The sequence below is a fragment of the Pezoporus flaviventris genome, unplaced genomic scaffold (assembly GCF_033815535.1).
Source record: "Pezoporus flaviventris isolate CSIRO_AGI_PZ_B2104156 unplaced genomic scaffold, CSIRO_AGI_Pfla_v1 ptg000002l, whole genome shotgun sequence".
NCBI lineage: Eukaryota > Metazoa > Chordata > Aves > Psittaciformes > Psittacidae > Pezoporus > Pezoporus flaviventris.
The window spans coordinates 82,379,816-82,395,599 of NW_026892550.1; the positions used below are offsets into that span (position 1 = coordinate 82,379,816).

A 15,784-nucleotide genomic window follows, 5' to 3' on the forward strand; every position below is an offset into this window, starting at 1 on the left:
CTCTCGGGTGCTATTTATAATAAACAACCGAACTGTTGGATTTAAAACAGGCCTTTGGAAATCTCGTATGCAGTTAAAGCATGTATAGATACACGGACATATTGGTTTGATTTCCGACCAAGACATGAAACCTGATTAAAAGGAACTTATCTTTTGGTAACTTCCAATACATACTAAAAACCAACACACAGCAACAATTTATGAGAATCAATTGCAGGAACGTGCTGAACAAGAAGGAACAACAGTTATTGCAGAAAACAAAATTAAAAATCACTAAACCCAACAGCCAATGCAAAAGAAGACAGAAATGTCATCCAGGCTGTTAGTTTAATGTGGTAACACTAATGTAAAGGAAAAAACCCCAGCAGATTATACTTCTAAGATACATAGCATTTGATAAGTCCCAGTCCTCACACCAGGTGCATACTACTGCCTTCAAAAAGGGGAGCCCTCTGCAAGAATGGTATCAGATTAGAAGATGAGACACTTGAAGAAAATTTAGAAAGTTTTTGTAATCTAATAATGAAAGTTAATTTCTATAGATCCACTACTAAAGAAAATAAAATTTAGTAAGCCTTATGAAAAAAAGGGACAAAAATAAATTTTTAAAAATTTCTTTTATTTCTTTTATTCCACATGCTATTTCAAGTCAAAAATGCTCCTGATGTGGAAATGTTGAGCTGCTTTAGCATTACTGAAGTTGAAAAAAAGATTCTTTGCAGAGGGCTAGCAGATGTTTTCTGAATTGTGATTGATGTGGCAGGGCAAACCAGGAGAAGATAATCTAAAACTGAAAAAAATAAGAGGCATAGTTATTCAGACAAGTCAGAAAAAAATAGTTGCAACAAAAACACATATGGGATAGGTTATTGTTACATGTGTTAAACAGGAATTGGATTTGCTTCTGGGAAAAAAGGAAATTAAGAAAATGTCTGATCTCCTTCCTTTTTTCCTGGCAGAAAGAAAACTGATAAAATGTTAAGAGACTGGGCAGGTTAGGTGGGATATAATTTACCTTTGGTCAATATTTCCCCATGATCAGAACAACAAATTATTTGTTCCATCGGTGAACATTTTAAGCATTGAAAAGTTTATTAGTTGTTCATCCCAGCCAATATTCCTGTGTTCTCAACTAGCACAGTAATATCAAGCAGACATAACTTAGAAAGCTGCTTTTGCTTAGAAGGCTGACTTTGGAGAAGCTAGATTAAAGAGAAGAAGGAAGGTCTCAAACAGATTTGTGTAGCCACTGGAATTTTTAAATACATTTCCTCATATTTGCCTCCTCTCAGTTCAGAGAGGAGGTCTTTTTCTCCTATAGTGCTTGCACAGATGTAATATTATTAAAAATTCAGATCATAATTGTAAAAAAAATAATTATTTGGAGACTAAACAGGAGACTTCAAATGTATTCACTGGTTGAGAGAACAATCTGACTGGTCTGCTGCTCTTTGCTTTGCTGGTATTTTGATAATGCTTTGCGAAAAAGTCACAATGATGACCACAGGCAGCTAACACTGCTTTTGGAAGGCCAGGACAAACAAAATTAATTCGAATGATGCCAGTAATGGTACATCCATGTACTGCCTTGTGTCCTGAGCAAAACACTCTTCCACTAACTTTCTTGTGTCCCACTTCTGAGACAAATGTTACCCAGCATGTGTTAGACAGGATAAGAAAGATTCAGGCATGTTAAAAAGTCCCAGCAGTTTAGTAACAAATTAATAGACATGCATTCACTTCAGAGAAAATGAACAAGATCTTAATTAATAAGCAATGCAAAGTTTAGCCAATTGGAATCAAAGTATGAAACGACGTTTGATGTAAGCTTGGGATGACATTAGATGTAGCAGAGATGTCATCTTGGAGAGAAAGTAAGAAGAAACCAGAATAGATCATATTCTTATTATTTTGATCAGTAACAGCAATATCTTAGCTCACCCACCCATCACGGAGACAGCAACAGCCAACAATTACAAGTGAGCAACTGCGAACCAAACACACTCCCGCTGATACCAATTAGCTACAATCTGCAGACATACTTCTGCTCCTTCATGGTCCAGACAAAAGCATATCTAAACAACAATGCTACCTGTTCTTAGGAGACAGCAGATGGCATTCTTAGATTTTTCGGATGCTTTAGGACAAGCATCTTAAGGACATGGTCTCACCCTAAGCTTTGCCCTATGTCCATTCTGAATGGGAACTCTGAGCATTACTTGAAGAACAAAAAAAACAGGTGCTATAAAGGAAGTCTGATCCATCCAGAGCACTTCTGAAAACCTCTTACTAAACCAAGCTAAGATTTGTTTTACTATCTTCGTGTCTGCTCTTTGATGTCAGCATGGGCTTTGTTTTCTTCATTTGGAAGGACTGCCTACACTCTGATGTGGTCCCACATTACGGTTTTGGGATTTTTGTTCTGTTGTGAAGACATGTTCAATAATCGTGCCAGCAAGCATGGTAATTGGTAGGATAAAGGCTGACACAGTTATTGGGTACATTTGTAGTTAATGCTATTTTTAAAAGAGCTATGTAGCCAAGATCAAATAATAAATATTTCTCTGTTTTCATTGACGTTCCTTAAATATGAGAGAAATCTTTATTACAACAAGAAGTCTGTGGCTCTGTGAGTAATCTTCTTTACTGAGACAAATCCCTTTTTGCTATGCCGAGTTAACCTCTTCTGCCATAAATTACATCATTCTTCAAGTTGTACCACTCAAAGAAACATGCTTTAGGTCCCGATTGTGTAAGCCCTACTCATGGGAATGATTTTTACCTATGGGAGATGCTACACTGGAATAAAATGACTCCCTTGAGTAACAGTGACCTAAGTAAAAAAAGGACTTGCAAGCATGTGTAGAGTTTTAAGTTAACTATGAAGAAATAAGCTTAATGAGGACATTTGGTTCAGACTGTTCTCTCTCTTTTTTCTCCACTCCCTTCCCATTTTAATGAAAGCAATACAAATTTGCCTCTTGAGATTAAAAACAGCTAGGCAATGACATGGGAAAGGTGGTGCAACTTGTCCTCACACGGTGCTGTATGTGCTGGAGCGATGGTACAGATGGTTGAGAAGTCTTGTTCAAGAATGAAGGAGAGCATAAGAAATCTGCTTGAGAGCACGTTTCCTACAGCTTTTAGAGCTCAAGAGAAAAGAAAGGAACTGGACTTGGCAAAAGCTGATGTTATTAAATGCAACAACAACAAAGTTTAAGGCAAAAATAAGATTTGGAAGCCAAATTTTGCCCAAATGTATTTGCAGTCCCTCTGTTGGCAATGATCTTTATTTTATAGATTTGGTGACAATAGAATACCAAGTATATATTGTCTCCTCCATCTTACTATAATCTTTTGTACCTGCACACAGACCTTTCACACTTTGGAAGCTTTGATTAGGCCACTTCTCCTATCTCCTCACACTGAAGGCAAGCCAGACTTCTCCACTGGTATGCTGTTCATACCATAACTTCACATGCATCAGGAGGGTAAATTTAAACCCCGAGCTCCACCAGTGTATAAACACAAATCATGTGCAGAACATATGACTGTCAACTATACTTTATCAGAAGCATACACATTTAAAAAAAATAAAGTGTCTTACTGACTTCCAGTTAGCATTTGCTTAAAACTTCAGATTTACTATGTGCTATTCAACCTATTCAAGCAGGCAACAGCTCATATATCTTTGCCATATTCCAAACACGCATGCTTCTCAAAAGAGATGCCATTTTGGATTTCTTGAATTTTCTGTGTTTATTACCTCAATTACATAATTTCCTCAGCTATATAAAGTGGTGATAATTTTCTTGGGCTGTGCAGAAAACAATGAGAAATTACAGTTGAAAATTTTGATTGTGCACTAAATACAAATAAATCCCAAATGCAAGCTAAATAACTGCATTGGGTGTGCTCATTTCAGTGGCTGAAAAATTGAATCAACACAATAGCTTGAGCTATGTTGTCTCAGTAGCTGGCAAGCCCAAGCAGGAGAGCAACCACAGGAGCTTTCAGAAGTTCTGCTCTGAAGCTCCCCTAATCCAATTCCCATGGCAGCATTTTACATTTTGCTTTTTAGAGCTTTGTCCTTCATCCAGTTTCAGAGTGGTTCAAATTCCTTTTCCAAGGCTTTCAGACTGTCAGGTACATGAGCATCTACATGGCGTACCTTCACCGCCAGGTTCTGCACCCAGGCAGCGATATCTTGCCACAGTGCAGCAGCCCAGATGGGTTTCCCTCTGCGTTGCCAGTCGCTCTGCTTCCATTTGGGTAAAACACACTCTGTATTTGTGCCAACATGGTGATCCCCATCACAATCAGCAGGCAGGTCTCATGGGTACCCAAAGGCCATTCAAAACCTTCAGAACTCTCAAATGATGCTGTAAATAGTCTGGTAGGGGAACTGGGAAAGTAAGGGAATGTCTCCTTCATAGGTTGACCACCCGAGGAAGAAAAAGAAAGGCCAGTCAGCTGCTGAGGATGGAGTAAGGCAAATGTTACTGATATATGCTGAGATACAGAAGTAACTAACAGCATGTAAAGTTGCTATAGGTCTCATTCTCACCCTCCAGTAAAGTGTTTGGCACAGCCAAGCTGACATGATACTACAAATGAGAACAGCAGATTTCCCCTGGGAGAGGACATTTGAGGGTAGTTAAAACAAATCACCATTTCATTCTCCCTGCTTTTCCCAGTACAGGCAGAACCTAAGGTTTCAGGAGCAGTGTGCCTGCAGCAAGAACTAGGCTCTCTGCATGGTGCTGGATGCATATTTACTGGCCTAGCCTTCTCCACACACCAGGTAGAGTGGCTCCAAGGATGCTTTGATTACACCCGAGTTCAATTTGTCCTCTAGACAAATTGAGCTTTGCAAGGACTATACAGGAGAGAAAAAATTATGTCTGTTACCCCCTGGTTAGGTGCACCTAAACTGATCTGAACCAGGTGCAGTTGAAGACCATGTCATCAGTATAGTACTAGTTTCTAGCTCACACTACTAAGAGGTCTTCTGATAGGCAACAAGCATCAATGCCTCATTTTTTTATAAATCACTCAACAATGAATTCAGAGTCCTCAAATCAAACATGAGATAGAGGATTTGCTTAGTCTTACGTTATGAGGATGGTGAGTCTGACATATCCCTACTGTCTCAAACTCTGTAAGTCACTATTTTGATACAGAACTCCTCCCACATTTTTCTTTCAGTGGGGGGTGTCTCTGAATTATGAGACTGTACAAACAAAATTCCCCTATGGTTTGAAATTATTAAATTAGATCATATTCCTTAAAAAAGGGAAGGAAAACAAAAGGAATATTACCAGTCAGAGTTAAGAACAATCTTCACTGGAATATACAGACTACAGCCTAAACACCTTGTAAGTATTTGAGAGCCTTTTTCTCTTACTTCTTCCAAAACACTGATGCACAATGTACTTGGCAGTGTTCCACACAAACAAAACCTAGACAGAAAAAAATCTGGTCCTATCACCCCTGGGATTTCCTTTCTTCACCTACAACAATACCACAAATTAACAACAAACCCAGCTGGATGGCTTCGCCAGTCCAGCATCTCTCAAACAGGCAAAACTTTCCTCATGCATTACTCTTCCCATAGAGCCCTCGGGGGCTTTTTTATTTCTCATCTTCACCACTCTATGTGGTGAATATGGAATCATATAGATAGACCTGAGTGGCTCAGATCTATCAGGATATTGCAAGTAAAGACAGGATGCTTTCCTACACATTCCGCCAGAAAGTTTGGTATAAAGATGGAAGATGACTGTGGTAATGAGAAAACACTGAAATGAATACAAGGTAGAGAACATTGCCAAGACTGAGGAATCATTGTAAATTTTAATAGAGAAGAGCATTTCAGGGCAACTGTGGACTAATTGTAATCAGGTGGAACAAAATCTAAAAATGTTTAAATTTTTTATTTATGTTGTCTGAAGATATTCAATTTTCACATGAACTCAGAGCAATCATGGACTTCTGCAAAAGCACTGTTATAAAAAAATTGTTGCTTTAGTTAGCTGACTTAAATATATGTAAAGGTAATAATCTCTAGGCATTCATGCATGAAAATTCTGGTCTTCATTTTAACAACAAAAAAAAATAGACTCAGTCAGTTACACGTTGTTGTTTCACTGACAGAAAGACATTGCGCTGTCATGAGAAGGGCTTAGGTTATCTTTCTCATACCCTCTATTTCCCAGTTACGCAATCGTTGCATCTCAAGTAGACCATGTAAGTACTGGGCTAGTGACTTATTTTAAGAAATCTCTCCTGCCATGAGACTCAAGTGAAGCTTGAACACATCACAGGCTTAGTTTTTTGTGGTTCTTTTTTTTTTTTTAAAAAAAAAAGGGAAGAAAAGAAAAAAGATGGCAAGTTTTTGTTCTGGTGGAACACTCAAGTTTCCTCTCTAGCTTTTGTAAGGATATAACAATCTTCTGCCCATGTCCATCTGGCTGGTCAGCAGGGGATCTCATTGAAAATGCAAGTATAGAGCACATAATCTACTCAAATTATATGGCTTTCAAGATACCTGGGAGAGTGTATAAATTGCGTTTGTCAAATATCAGATAGGCAATAACTACTGGCAACAATATAGTTACATGAAGACAAAGTACAACATAAAGAGGATGAACAGAATGTATGAGGCGGTATAATTGAGCTGCATGCATAAAGGTGGTAGAGATGGAATTTAATAAGTTAAATAGGCGTGAGTTAGCATGAGTGGGAGTAACTGATTGCCCCTTTTTAAGCAATTGATTTTTCTTTTTTATTGGATCATGCTTCTTCATTGCTGAATGTATGTTTCTTTTTGCCCTCCTCAAGCACAAAATGCTTAAAGCAAGTTCAAAAATATGTAATAATGTAAAATGGTGATAGAAGAGAGATCAATAGAAACCTCTTAATACAAAAGGGCTCACTTGATCCTGTCCCTACCAAGCTTTGCAATACTTTACATTCCTGCCAAAGGATACCAGGTAACAGTTACCAGTCGCTAAAGTGATTAAGTTTTGGTGTACATGCTGATTTTGCACTTGTCTGCTTATGTCCATCTAGAGAACTGTTTTCCTTCTCTCTCCTTTCTCAAACCAACATATTGATCCTAATGTCACACTGAGATAGGTGCTCTGATGCACATGTGAAGTTTCTTTTACAAGGAGATTGCATCAGTACAGCAGCAGTAAAGTTATTTCAGCAACTAAAATAAAAGTATGCACTACAAGAATTACATTAGTATGACAATAACAGAATAGTTGAACAGTAAAGCCTGGCCTGTATATCAATGATATACAGTGCTTACACCTAATTTCTAAAAGTGACTTACCACTGCAAAACTTAAATGTGCTTTTGAAAATATTCACCATTAATTTACAAGTTAATGCCAGGCTAAAGAGGCTGGGAGTGGATCGTTTTTCCAGAAGCAGTAAGAATTTAAAAAGAGTTAGGAGAACAACAAAAAAAAACAAACAAGAAAAAACCCAGCAAAAAAGAATTGCTTAATTATCTGTTTTAAATTTTATTTTGTTCACAAAGCAACTGTCATCACTGGGATGAGAGCTGTGGGATGTATCTAATCTACTGCTCTGCCATGCACCTCACATAGTCACAACAGAGCCTGTACTTTTCACTCCAAAAAAAGTTTACAAGAAAGAAACTCAAATTACAAAAATCATATCAAAACAAATCAATCCCTATTGCGCTCCTTGGAAATGTGTAAATATTTAACACCAGCTTTTGAAGGTGTAATGGGAACACAAAGACCTTAAATTCAGTGCCTTTGAAGGCTTCTTTCATGATGCTACAATTGTTTTTGAGACACAGGTACAAGATAAGACATGTCATCTTTTAAACGAAACGTCTATTTCCTTCTTCATGACAAGTGGTCTTGTGAATGTCCATATAACCACAATGAATAAAAGTATCATCTGTTCTCTTGAAGATTATGAAATATTTATCTGCCCATGACAGTCATCCAGATGTGGTCTTCAGACTTTGCTGAATTCATGACCTCAAACCCTTTTGATTTTGACTAAAGTAATTTGAGGCCTAGGACAGTTCAGTCATTACAAAGATTGTCAAAGGTACCTCTGCTCATCTGCCTGTGGGTGAACCAACTTTGCCTGCAGATGAACCTGTTACTGTGCTGCACAGTCCCTGAATTCTTCACCGAGATGATTTCTGACAAAAGACAGTCAAGTCCAAGGAACTAAGCATGGATTTGGAGAAAAAGCATTCTCAGATCCGAGGCTAACCTTCATCTAAAGCTACCCATCTATCTAAAGCTTTCACATACCCAGGTCTCTAGCACTGGTAGCCAACGAGAGACATAGAATTAGAAGCCACTTTTGAAAGTGTTAAACCTTGAACTTTTGCTTCAGTCTCCCCATCTGCAAAGTGCAGACACTAGTAATTTACTTTAGAGGACAATTCATATGTTTTTCCCCTACTTCTAATCATATGTACGTCAAAACTGTTTGGATTCTGAAACAGGTCTTTAAACGCTGAACCTGAATACAAAGAGATGTCCCTCTTAAATTGGATTATTTCCTAAGATTGAGCCAGAGAGAAAAAAAATTACTCAGAAAAAATGATTCCATGCTGCAAGCCAATCTATCCACCTCAGACAACCTATTTCCCAATACTGATGAGTTTAATATTTTAATGCAAAAATTCACCACGTGCTTCATAAATTTAGTTCATAACAATCATTATGTTTTGCACCTTTTTCCCCCAAATAGTGGTAGTTAGATCTGGACCCCAAGTCAAGCAGCAGATGCTGGGATTTCCATGCAGAAGGTGGCTGCCAATGGCCCCAGAGGGTCCCCTCTTACTAATGAGATATTACTTGCATACACTTGCATAAATCTAGAGTCTGAAGACAAATTGCAGTGCATGTTACATTCACATAATTTTAAGACAAATCTATGGAGTTTGTCTCCTCTCAGTAGAAAAGTCTACTATATTTTGGAAGGGAAAGGAAACAAAAGGCATTTCTTCATGGATAGCAAAACACTGCAAGTTCATTATTGGTAACTCACCCACTGGTGTTTATGATGTCTGAGAGACAGAACTTTAATGAGACCCAGAGATCTGACTTCCAAACCTCTAAACTTATTATTATGTAATAACGTAATCCTGTAATGTACTTTTATGGTTAGCTTAGGCAATCTTATCTAAAAGGCCTCATGAGAAAAGTTACACTCTAATACATATGGATGTGATAATATCTATCTAGGCTAATCAACAGGCATTTGTACAATTAATAAATGCCCAGTGAAGATTGAGGCTGTATTAGTTCCAGACCTCAGCAGGCTTTCTAAAAGCCATATGAGCCCCAAAGAAACCTGGTTGAATAAATATGTCCCTAGTCAGAGCCATAAAGACTAATAGAGGGTGTCTGTCAGATAAAGTTGATGGTTCACCTACTTTGCACTGGACTGGCATTTCATTGTCTAGACTGAATATTTTTTAGCATGTACCAGACTCCCTGGATCTGTTCTGGTTCAAATTAAATACTTCTCTTGATGAAAACCCCCCACAAGTGTACTATTAGATAGTCAATGCTGGGATCAAAATCATGTATGCATATAAAATTATGAACCGTGTCAGATTTGGCTTCCTCAGCCTCCTCTAGTCCTCTAAGAGCACTAGTCAAGAGACTTGAACAGTATTAACAAACCTCATTTCACTTAGGCAACACATGTTCTCCAAAACAGCAAGAACTATAAGCACAGTTAAGCTCAGCCTATGTCAGAACAACTCCAAGAGCATGTCCCAGCATAGGCAGCATCTCACAGACCCTCAAGCTCATAGATGTTTAAATTTGAGTACCATTCCCTTACCATAGAGTGGGCATGTAACTATGAAGTGTCAAAAGACTTAGAGAAGGACTAGGAATGAGCAACAAAACCTTAAGTGGATGCCACTGTAGGCTGAAGACCATAGATAAAATACGAAGAAAGCCAAAATTGTCGTGAGACAATTCTGGCCAAAAGCAGAGCTACCTCCTGCATAGATTGAAGGTATTACATGATACACATGTAATTATCTACATGAAACAACCCACTGCAGTAACACCTAACAGAGGTGGCATGAATACTGGATGTTAGCTCTGTATCAGAGGGAAATGTCCTCAGCTGCTTAACAGACAGCATTTACTGTTCAATATTTTCTACTCACTCACTGATGTCCAAAGTAACCCCAAGTTGGGCACAAGCTGAGGCCTTGCAGACCAGTTACCAAGCATGGCGCTTCGTGAGACCAAATAATAATGATGTCAATTGCCTCAGTATTCTTTGCTTCTATCAGTGCTTCACCTCCTCCTGCAGAGATTCTCACCTTTCACTTAAAAAGTTTCGACCCTTTATGGGTGTAGAGAAAAGCCTGCAAACATGGCTGTAATATAACCTAGTGGGTCAGAAAACAAGCAAAAGAAAAAGAACCTCCCACTTCTTTTACCTAATAAATAAATCATGATTTTTAAACTGATCTCACAGAGTTTACGGTAACTTGACTCAAGGTTTTCAAATGACTAAGGTTAGAGGTACTTGAAGATATCAAACAAGCAAACTCCTCAAATAAACAAAGCTCTCTCCACAGCTATTCTGGAAAAGATTAACTCCTTTCCTGCTAACCACATCTCTCATTGCTATAAACATGGAAATCAATGACAGCTTTCAACTAACCCTCTCTTCAAAAGGCCAGTGGGTCCCATCTATAACAAACTCTCAAGCAAAATGATAAAATCCTATCACATTATGAAGTTCATGTTCCACCTCCACAACAGAATTACCAGACTTCCAGTTACTCTTATCTTCATTATAAATAAGAAAATGGATGTTGGACTATAAAAAGCTGCTTGAGGACTTTCTCAGAGCCATTACAAATAATTTAAGCAAATGAGACTAACAGAGAACATGACTGTGCCATTGCCCTATGTCCTGTTGGTTCTAAATTGTTCCCAGTGCTCCTCATCAGAACATCACATGCAAAGAAGAAAATGCAATTTTAATGAAAAAGCTCTTCTCCCTCCAAACCCAAAACAAATGGCCATACAGCATTTCCATCTAGGTCAAGTATTTATAATGCCAAAAATGTACTGTGACTTCACAGTTATTTAAAGGATCTTTGCTTGTAATCATGAAAATCTTGGATCTCCCACTTTCATTGTTTAAGAAAGTTGCACAATCAGATTGACATACCATGAAATTTCCATTCCCATTCAGCTCTTGTTTGGTCATTGGATTAATATCACATTTATTATGAGCACATTAATTTGAAAAAAGGTCTCCACACACACCAAAAAATAATCTGCAGCAAGCTCCACCTTCAAAACTGTTACACAAACTACTCCTGCCCCATGCCACAACACACACGTACATAAAAGAAAACTAATGATGTTACTCACTAGGAACTCCAGACACCAGCCGTAACGGACGTAATACTCGGAAAGCCCGCAGTGCTTTAACATCGAATCCGGCACCTTTTCCTCCTATTGAATTCCCCCCATCTGCTTTGGTTGCTTGTTCTAAAATTGCACTAAAAAGCCTGCAAAAAGAAAGAGGAAACAATCTGTAGGCAGACAGCAAGGCTTGGGCTAAACAGGAACAGAGATCATCATCATCATATCACCCAAACTATTGCACAGACCTGTGAAGAGTGTCACGCATCTCAGTCGACATTCACATATGGTGGAGAAGAGACAGACTCTTCCCATCTGCAGTAGCCTAATGGTAAAGTCTATACCACTTACAAAACACTTGTTTCTGGAGCAGACGTAAACATGACGTGAACCTCCTTCAGCCTAATGGATCCTCGCAGCCAGCTATAGACTACCACAGCAATCAGCCTGCCTGGTGGCACATGGAGGTGCACTCCCTACCCTGGGTGCTGGGGCATGTCGGGTACTTCAAAATGACCACTCTGGCAATGCCTTGTGCTGAATTTAAAGGGTCACCAAAAGCAGGGCACAGGAGTCAGATTTTGAAGGCAAGCTCCATGCTGTCCTTATCGGTCTGGACATAATCAGTGGGAGTTGAGCAGATAGGTAAGAAAGTACAACTTTATTAACCAACAATCCCCTCTGAGGAAAAAAAAAATCTCCATATTTAATCCAATCGTTAGTTGCCTGTCACTCATTTCACGAGGATTTAAGATTCACCAAGGTCACTGCAGGTAGAACATTGTGTAAATCTCAGGGATCCTTCAAAGTGCAAATAAATGAGTATGCTCATATTATGTGCTTGTGTATCCATTTGTAAATCCCTTGATGCACTGGCTAGAGAAAGTGCCAAACTGTAGGAGTCTTATTATTAGAATATTTTATTACACCACTCAATGTTTAATCTCGGCTAGTAGGAGTAGCTGCTTTAAGGAGAAGATGTCTCACTCAGAGCACATTTGAAAAGGCAGTGCAAAGCAGAAAAGAGTATGTTCTTCTGTTAAAGAGCTGAAGCTCACCCTGTATGTTAATAAGGATTTGATATAATAGATTAGCTTTCAGGAAGCAGTTTCCATTTTTCTGGTAAAACATTAGTACCTTTGGGGGAGGAGGGATTCCTCATGAATTTGCTAATGACATTGCTTTCAGCCTTGAAGTAATCAACATGAATGCAGCCAAATTCAGTAGAGGTTAAAAGCTGTTCCAGTAAAAAATGCTTTTTTCACTCTGCTTGGGAGTGGCAGAGGCCCCTTTGCCCATAGCGTGCCATGGAGATACCACAGGTAACCTGAAAGAAGCTGTCTAGGATGTCAGAAACAGCCTGGGTAGGGTGGCCTCGATTCAGCCCTGGCTGATTTCTCCCTCAGACTTTGCAGTCTGCAGTGCCTCTGTCAGGATCTCGGCTGTAAACCCTGACTGGCATATAGCAGATGGAGCCCCCAGACTGCAAGCAGGGGCTGAGCCACCTGATTGCTTCGCAAGGAGCTCCAGTGTGCCTTCTGTCTCCAGTTAAAAGTTACCAGTAGGGCTGGACACAAACATAGGGAGATTGCCATGGATAGAAAAAGGAGGATTCCTCTACGGAAGCATCTAAGCCAACACTTTTCCCCAGCACTAAATCCACACAAAAATGTGGATTAGGGCAGTGCAAATGCAAAATCAGTTTCTTAAGGAGTTGGTGTTTTTTTTTTTTTTAATTTCATACAAAGAGTCTTATAAAACTTGTCAGCTGTGACTGAGGAACTCCTAACTGGATCTATTCAAAGCCTCAACTTCAAGCACTGCAGAAAGATTTAACAACTAGGTAACAAGCGTGGGAAAAACTGTGTGTGGGGAGGTTGGATGCTGAGCTTGTAGGTGTTGCAGACTGAGAAGCAGGATGCAGAGAAGACAAAAACAGAGCCTATGAGAAATACTGCGTTGACTACAGATATCACAGCTAGAGATAAACAAGGGCTGATGAAAAGAACATAAATTATTTGAATGTATGTATTTCTTGAGCTGTGTACACAAATTACACAGTTGCAATTTTCTGCTGGTCTTCATAATAGAAACACTGTAGGTCAAATTTGGCCTAATGTATTTTCAGAAAGCTAGTGATTAAGCTCTAGAAATGTGCTCTATTTCTTATTCAAACATTTATATCTTTCTAGTCAACAGAATTCCCATGCTAGATGATGAGTGACATACCTATACAACAGTCCTAGTCTCCTGGGATCCTCTGGAGGCAAAAGAATTCACTGCAAAAGCTTTCTTATGCTGTTTTTCAGCTCTGTTGCAATGCTGAAGACAAGAAATCTCAAGGAGCTCTGAGTCAGCAGTTGTGCAAGTCTGAGGGTTCATTATCCTGGTCTCCATTATCACTGGCCCCATGTCTGGCCAAACACTGGCTCTTGACAGCTGGCACCAAGGGCATTTCCCCTGTCACTCATTCAATGAGCAAACCATGGGCTGCCCTAGAATTCTACATCCTAAGAAAAGCTATACATGTCCTAAATTATTTCAGAAGCAGAAATACAACCAGTAGGACAGCTCAGTCCACTGGAGCTGGAACCTGCCTTCCCAGATTAATGCAGCTCCCCTGCAGGCCAGCTGGCCCTGTTTGTGTCCTCCAGCACTGACTGTATGCTACATGTGCTGTCTTGAGGTACCCACAGTCATTTGACTACTGTACTTCAGGAATAATTCACAGTAATTCCCGCTGCTTCTCATTTAAAAACCTACATTTAAACATGAATTGTATTACTGCGGCTAATCCGCCTTTAATGCATTTACTCCAGGCTTGTACTAATCCTGCTTTTCACTAATGCAATATAACTTTTTATTTCTCTAACTTATTTTACTCTCTCTCCCTTTTGTACTGGGGTCTACACTGTTCTCAGTCTGTCCTACTGAATCACTACTCCACTCCTCAAATTTATAGTACACCTTGCCAATCCTACTTCATTGTTCCTACCACCTCCTGAGTTAGACCATGGGCTGACATCAATGACTCACAGGCTACAGCTATCACATACTTTTTTGCTGTAACTCATAATGATCCAGGGGATGAGTTAAAACTTGTTCAGAAATAGCACCAATGATAACACACAGAATAAAGGTAAAGCTTCTGATGGTCCCCCCTTCCATTATCTTCTATTAGGAAAAAACTCCACAACCCATGTACAATTTGTTATTTCTATGAGCTTTATAGACTCAAGTTTTTCATCAAACTTTTTTCCAAACCTAAAAGAGCTGAAGGGATATTAATCTACTAATATAAAACATGAGTTCACAGTCTTTCAACCCTATATTTACATGGTAAAACCTGCTCCTTGATGAAAACCTCTGGGAAAAGGTTTCAGTAGGCATGGTGGAGTGAGGTGTGGTTCTTTCATTTTCTGCTCAGTAGGTGAGTTAGCCGAAATGCATGTTCCAAGCACAGTGTGAGAGAACACTGTGCTGACAGACAAACCAAAGTTTGGACAATATAAAAATGCAAGAGAGGTAATTTCTTGTGGCCACTGGAAATCTCGCTGTTATTAAAAAAAAAAAAGGAATACAGAAATCAATCTTATTTCCTTCCACTTAACTACTTTCTGCCAGCCTAAATTCATGCCCTATTTTCATTTGACATAGGACTTTCCAGGGGTGAAGCACAATTAACAGTGTCTTGATTTCTGAACTTCACTTGTGACATGACTACTCCTAAATTAAATTAATCTGCCAGACATGAACCATAAAGAAAAAATTAAATTTCTTTCACACATGTGCATGTATGGACACACTCCACCCTTTTTTTTTCCTTTCTCATTTACTTGTGAAGTATAAAGCAAGTTTCACTGTTTTTCTTGCTGCTATTTTTCTGTTTCTCTTTTGACATTTGAAAGTTTTTGCTTTGCTAGGTGACCCCAGCAGCAGCATGATAAGGCTGTAAGCTCCTCTTCATCTCTTCATCTGTGGGCAGGGCACACTGATTTTTATAACATAAAAGAACTTGTCAAGGGCCTCCAGAATACAGAAAGAAAACAGAGGGACTCGTATTTCTAAGACAAAAAAAAACCAGCAGAAAAACACAGCTGAAAGAATCCTCATGGGTATAATGAAATACTAATAAAAAAGGTGGGTGTTTCTTCCCCTCACAGTATTTACAGTTCACCTGCAATTTGAGTGTGAAAATGTTTAGGTTTGCCCTTTAGAAACTCCTCATAGAAAGACATATACCATGACCACATCTTCCAGTCTGTTCTGAATTTCAGATCTTTTCCAAATACCTTCACTGCTTATCATCCCTCTTTAAGACTTCCTTTCAAATTTCGATGCCTGTTTTTCTGGCAGAAGCTTGGA

General features: G+C 39.0%; 1 protein-coding gene across 5 annotated transcripts in view; it reads right to left on the reverse strand.

Annotated features, from left to right (window-relative positions):
- Positions 1–15,784, reverse strand: part of CACNA1C (calcium voltage-gated channel subunit alpha1 C) — a 482,397-nt gene that overhangs the window by 177,805 nt on the left and 288,808 nt on the right. For all 5 annotated transcript variants that reach the window (XM_061444716.1, XM_061444714.1, XM_061444713.1 and 2 more), the window contains exon 5: positions 11,426–11,565. In XM_061444716.1, the coding sequence (XP_061300700.1) occupies positions 11,426–11,565 (140 nt within the window). The remainder of the gene's footprint in view (positions 1–11,425; positions 11,566–15,784) is intronic.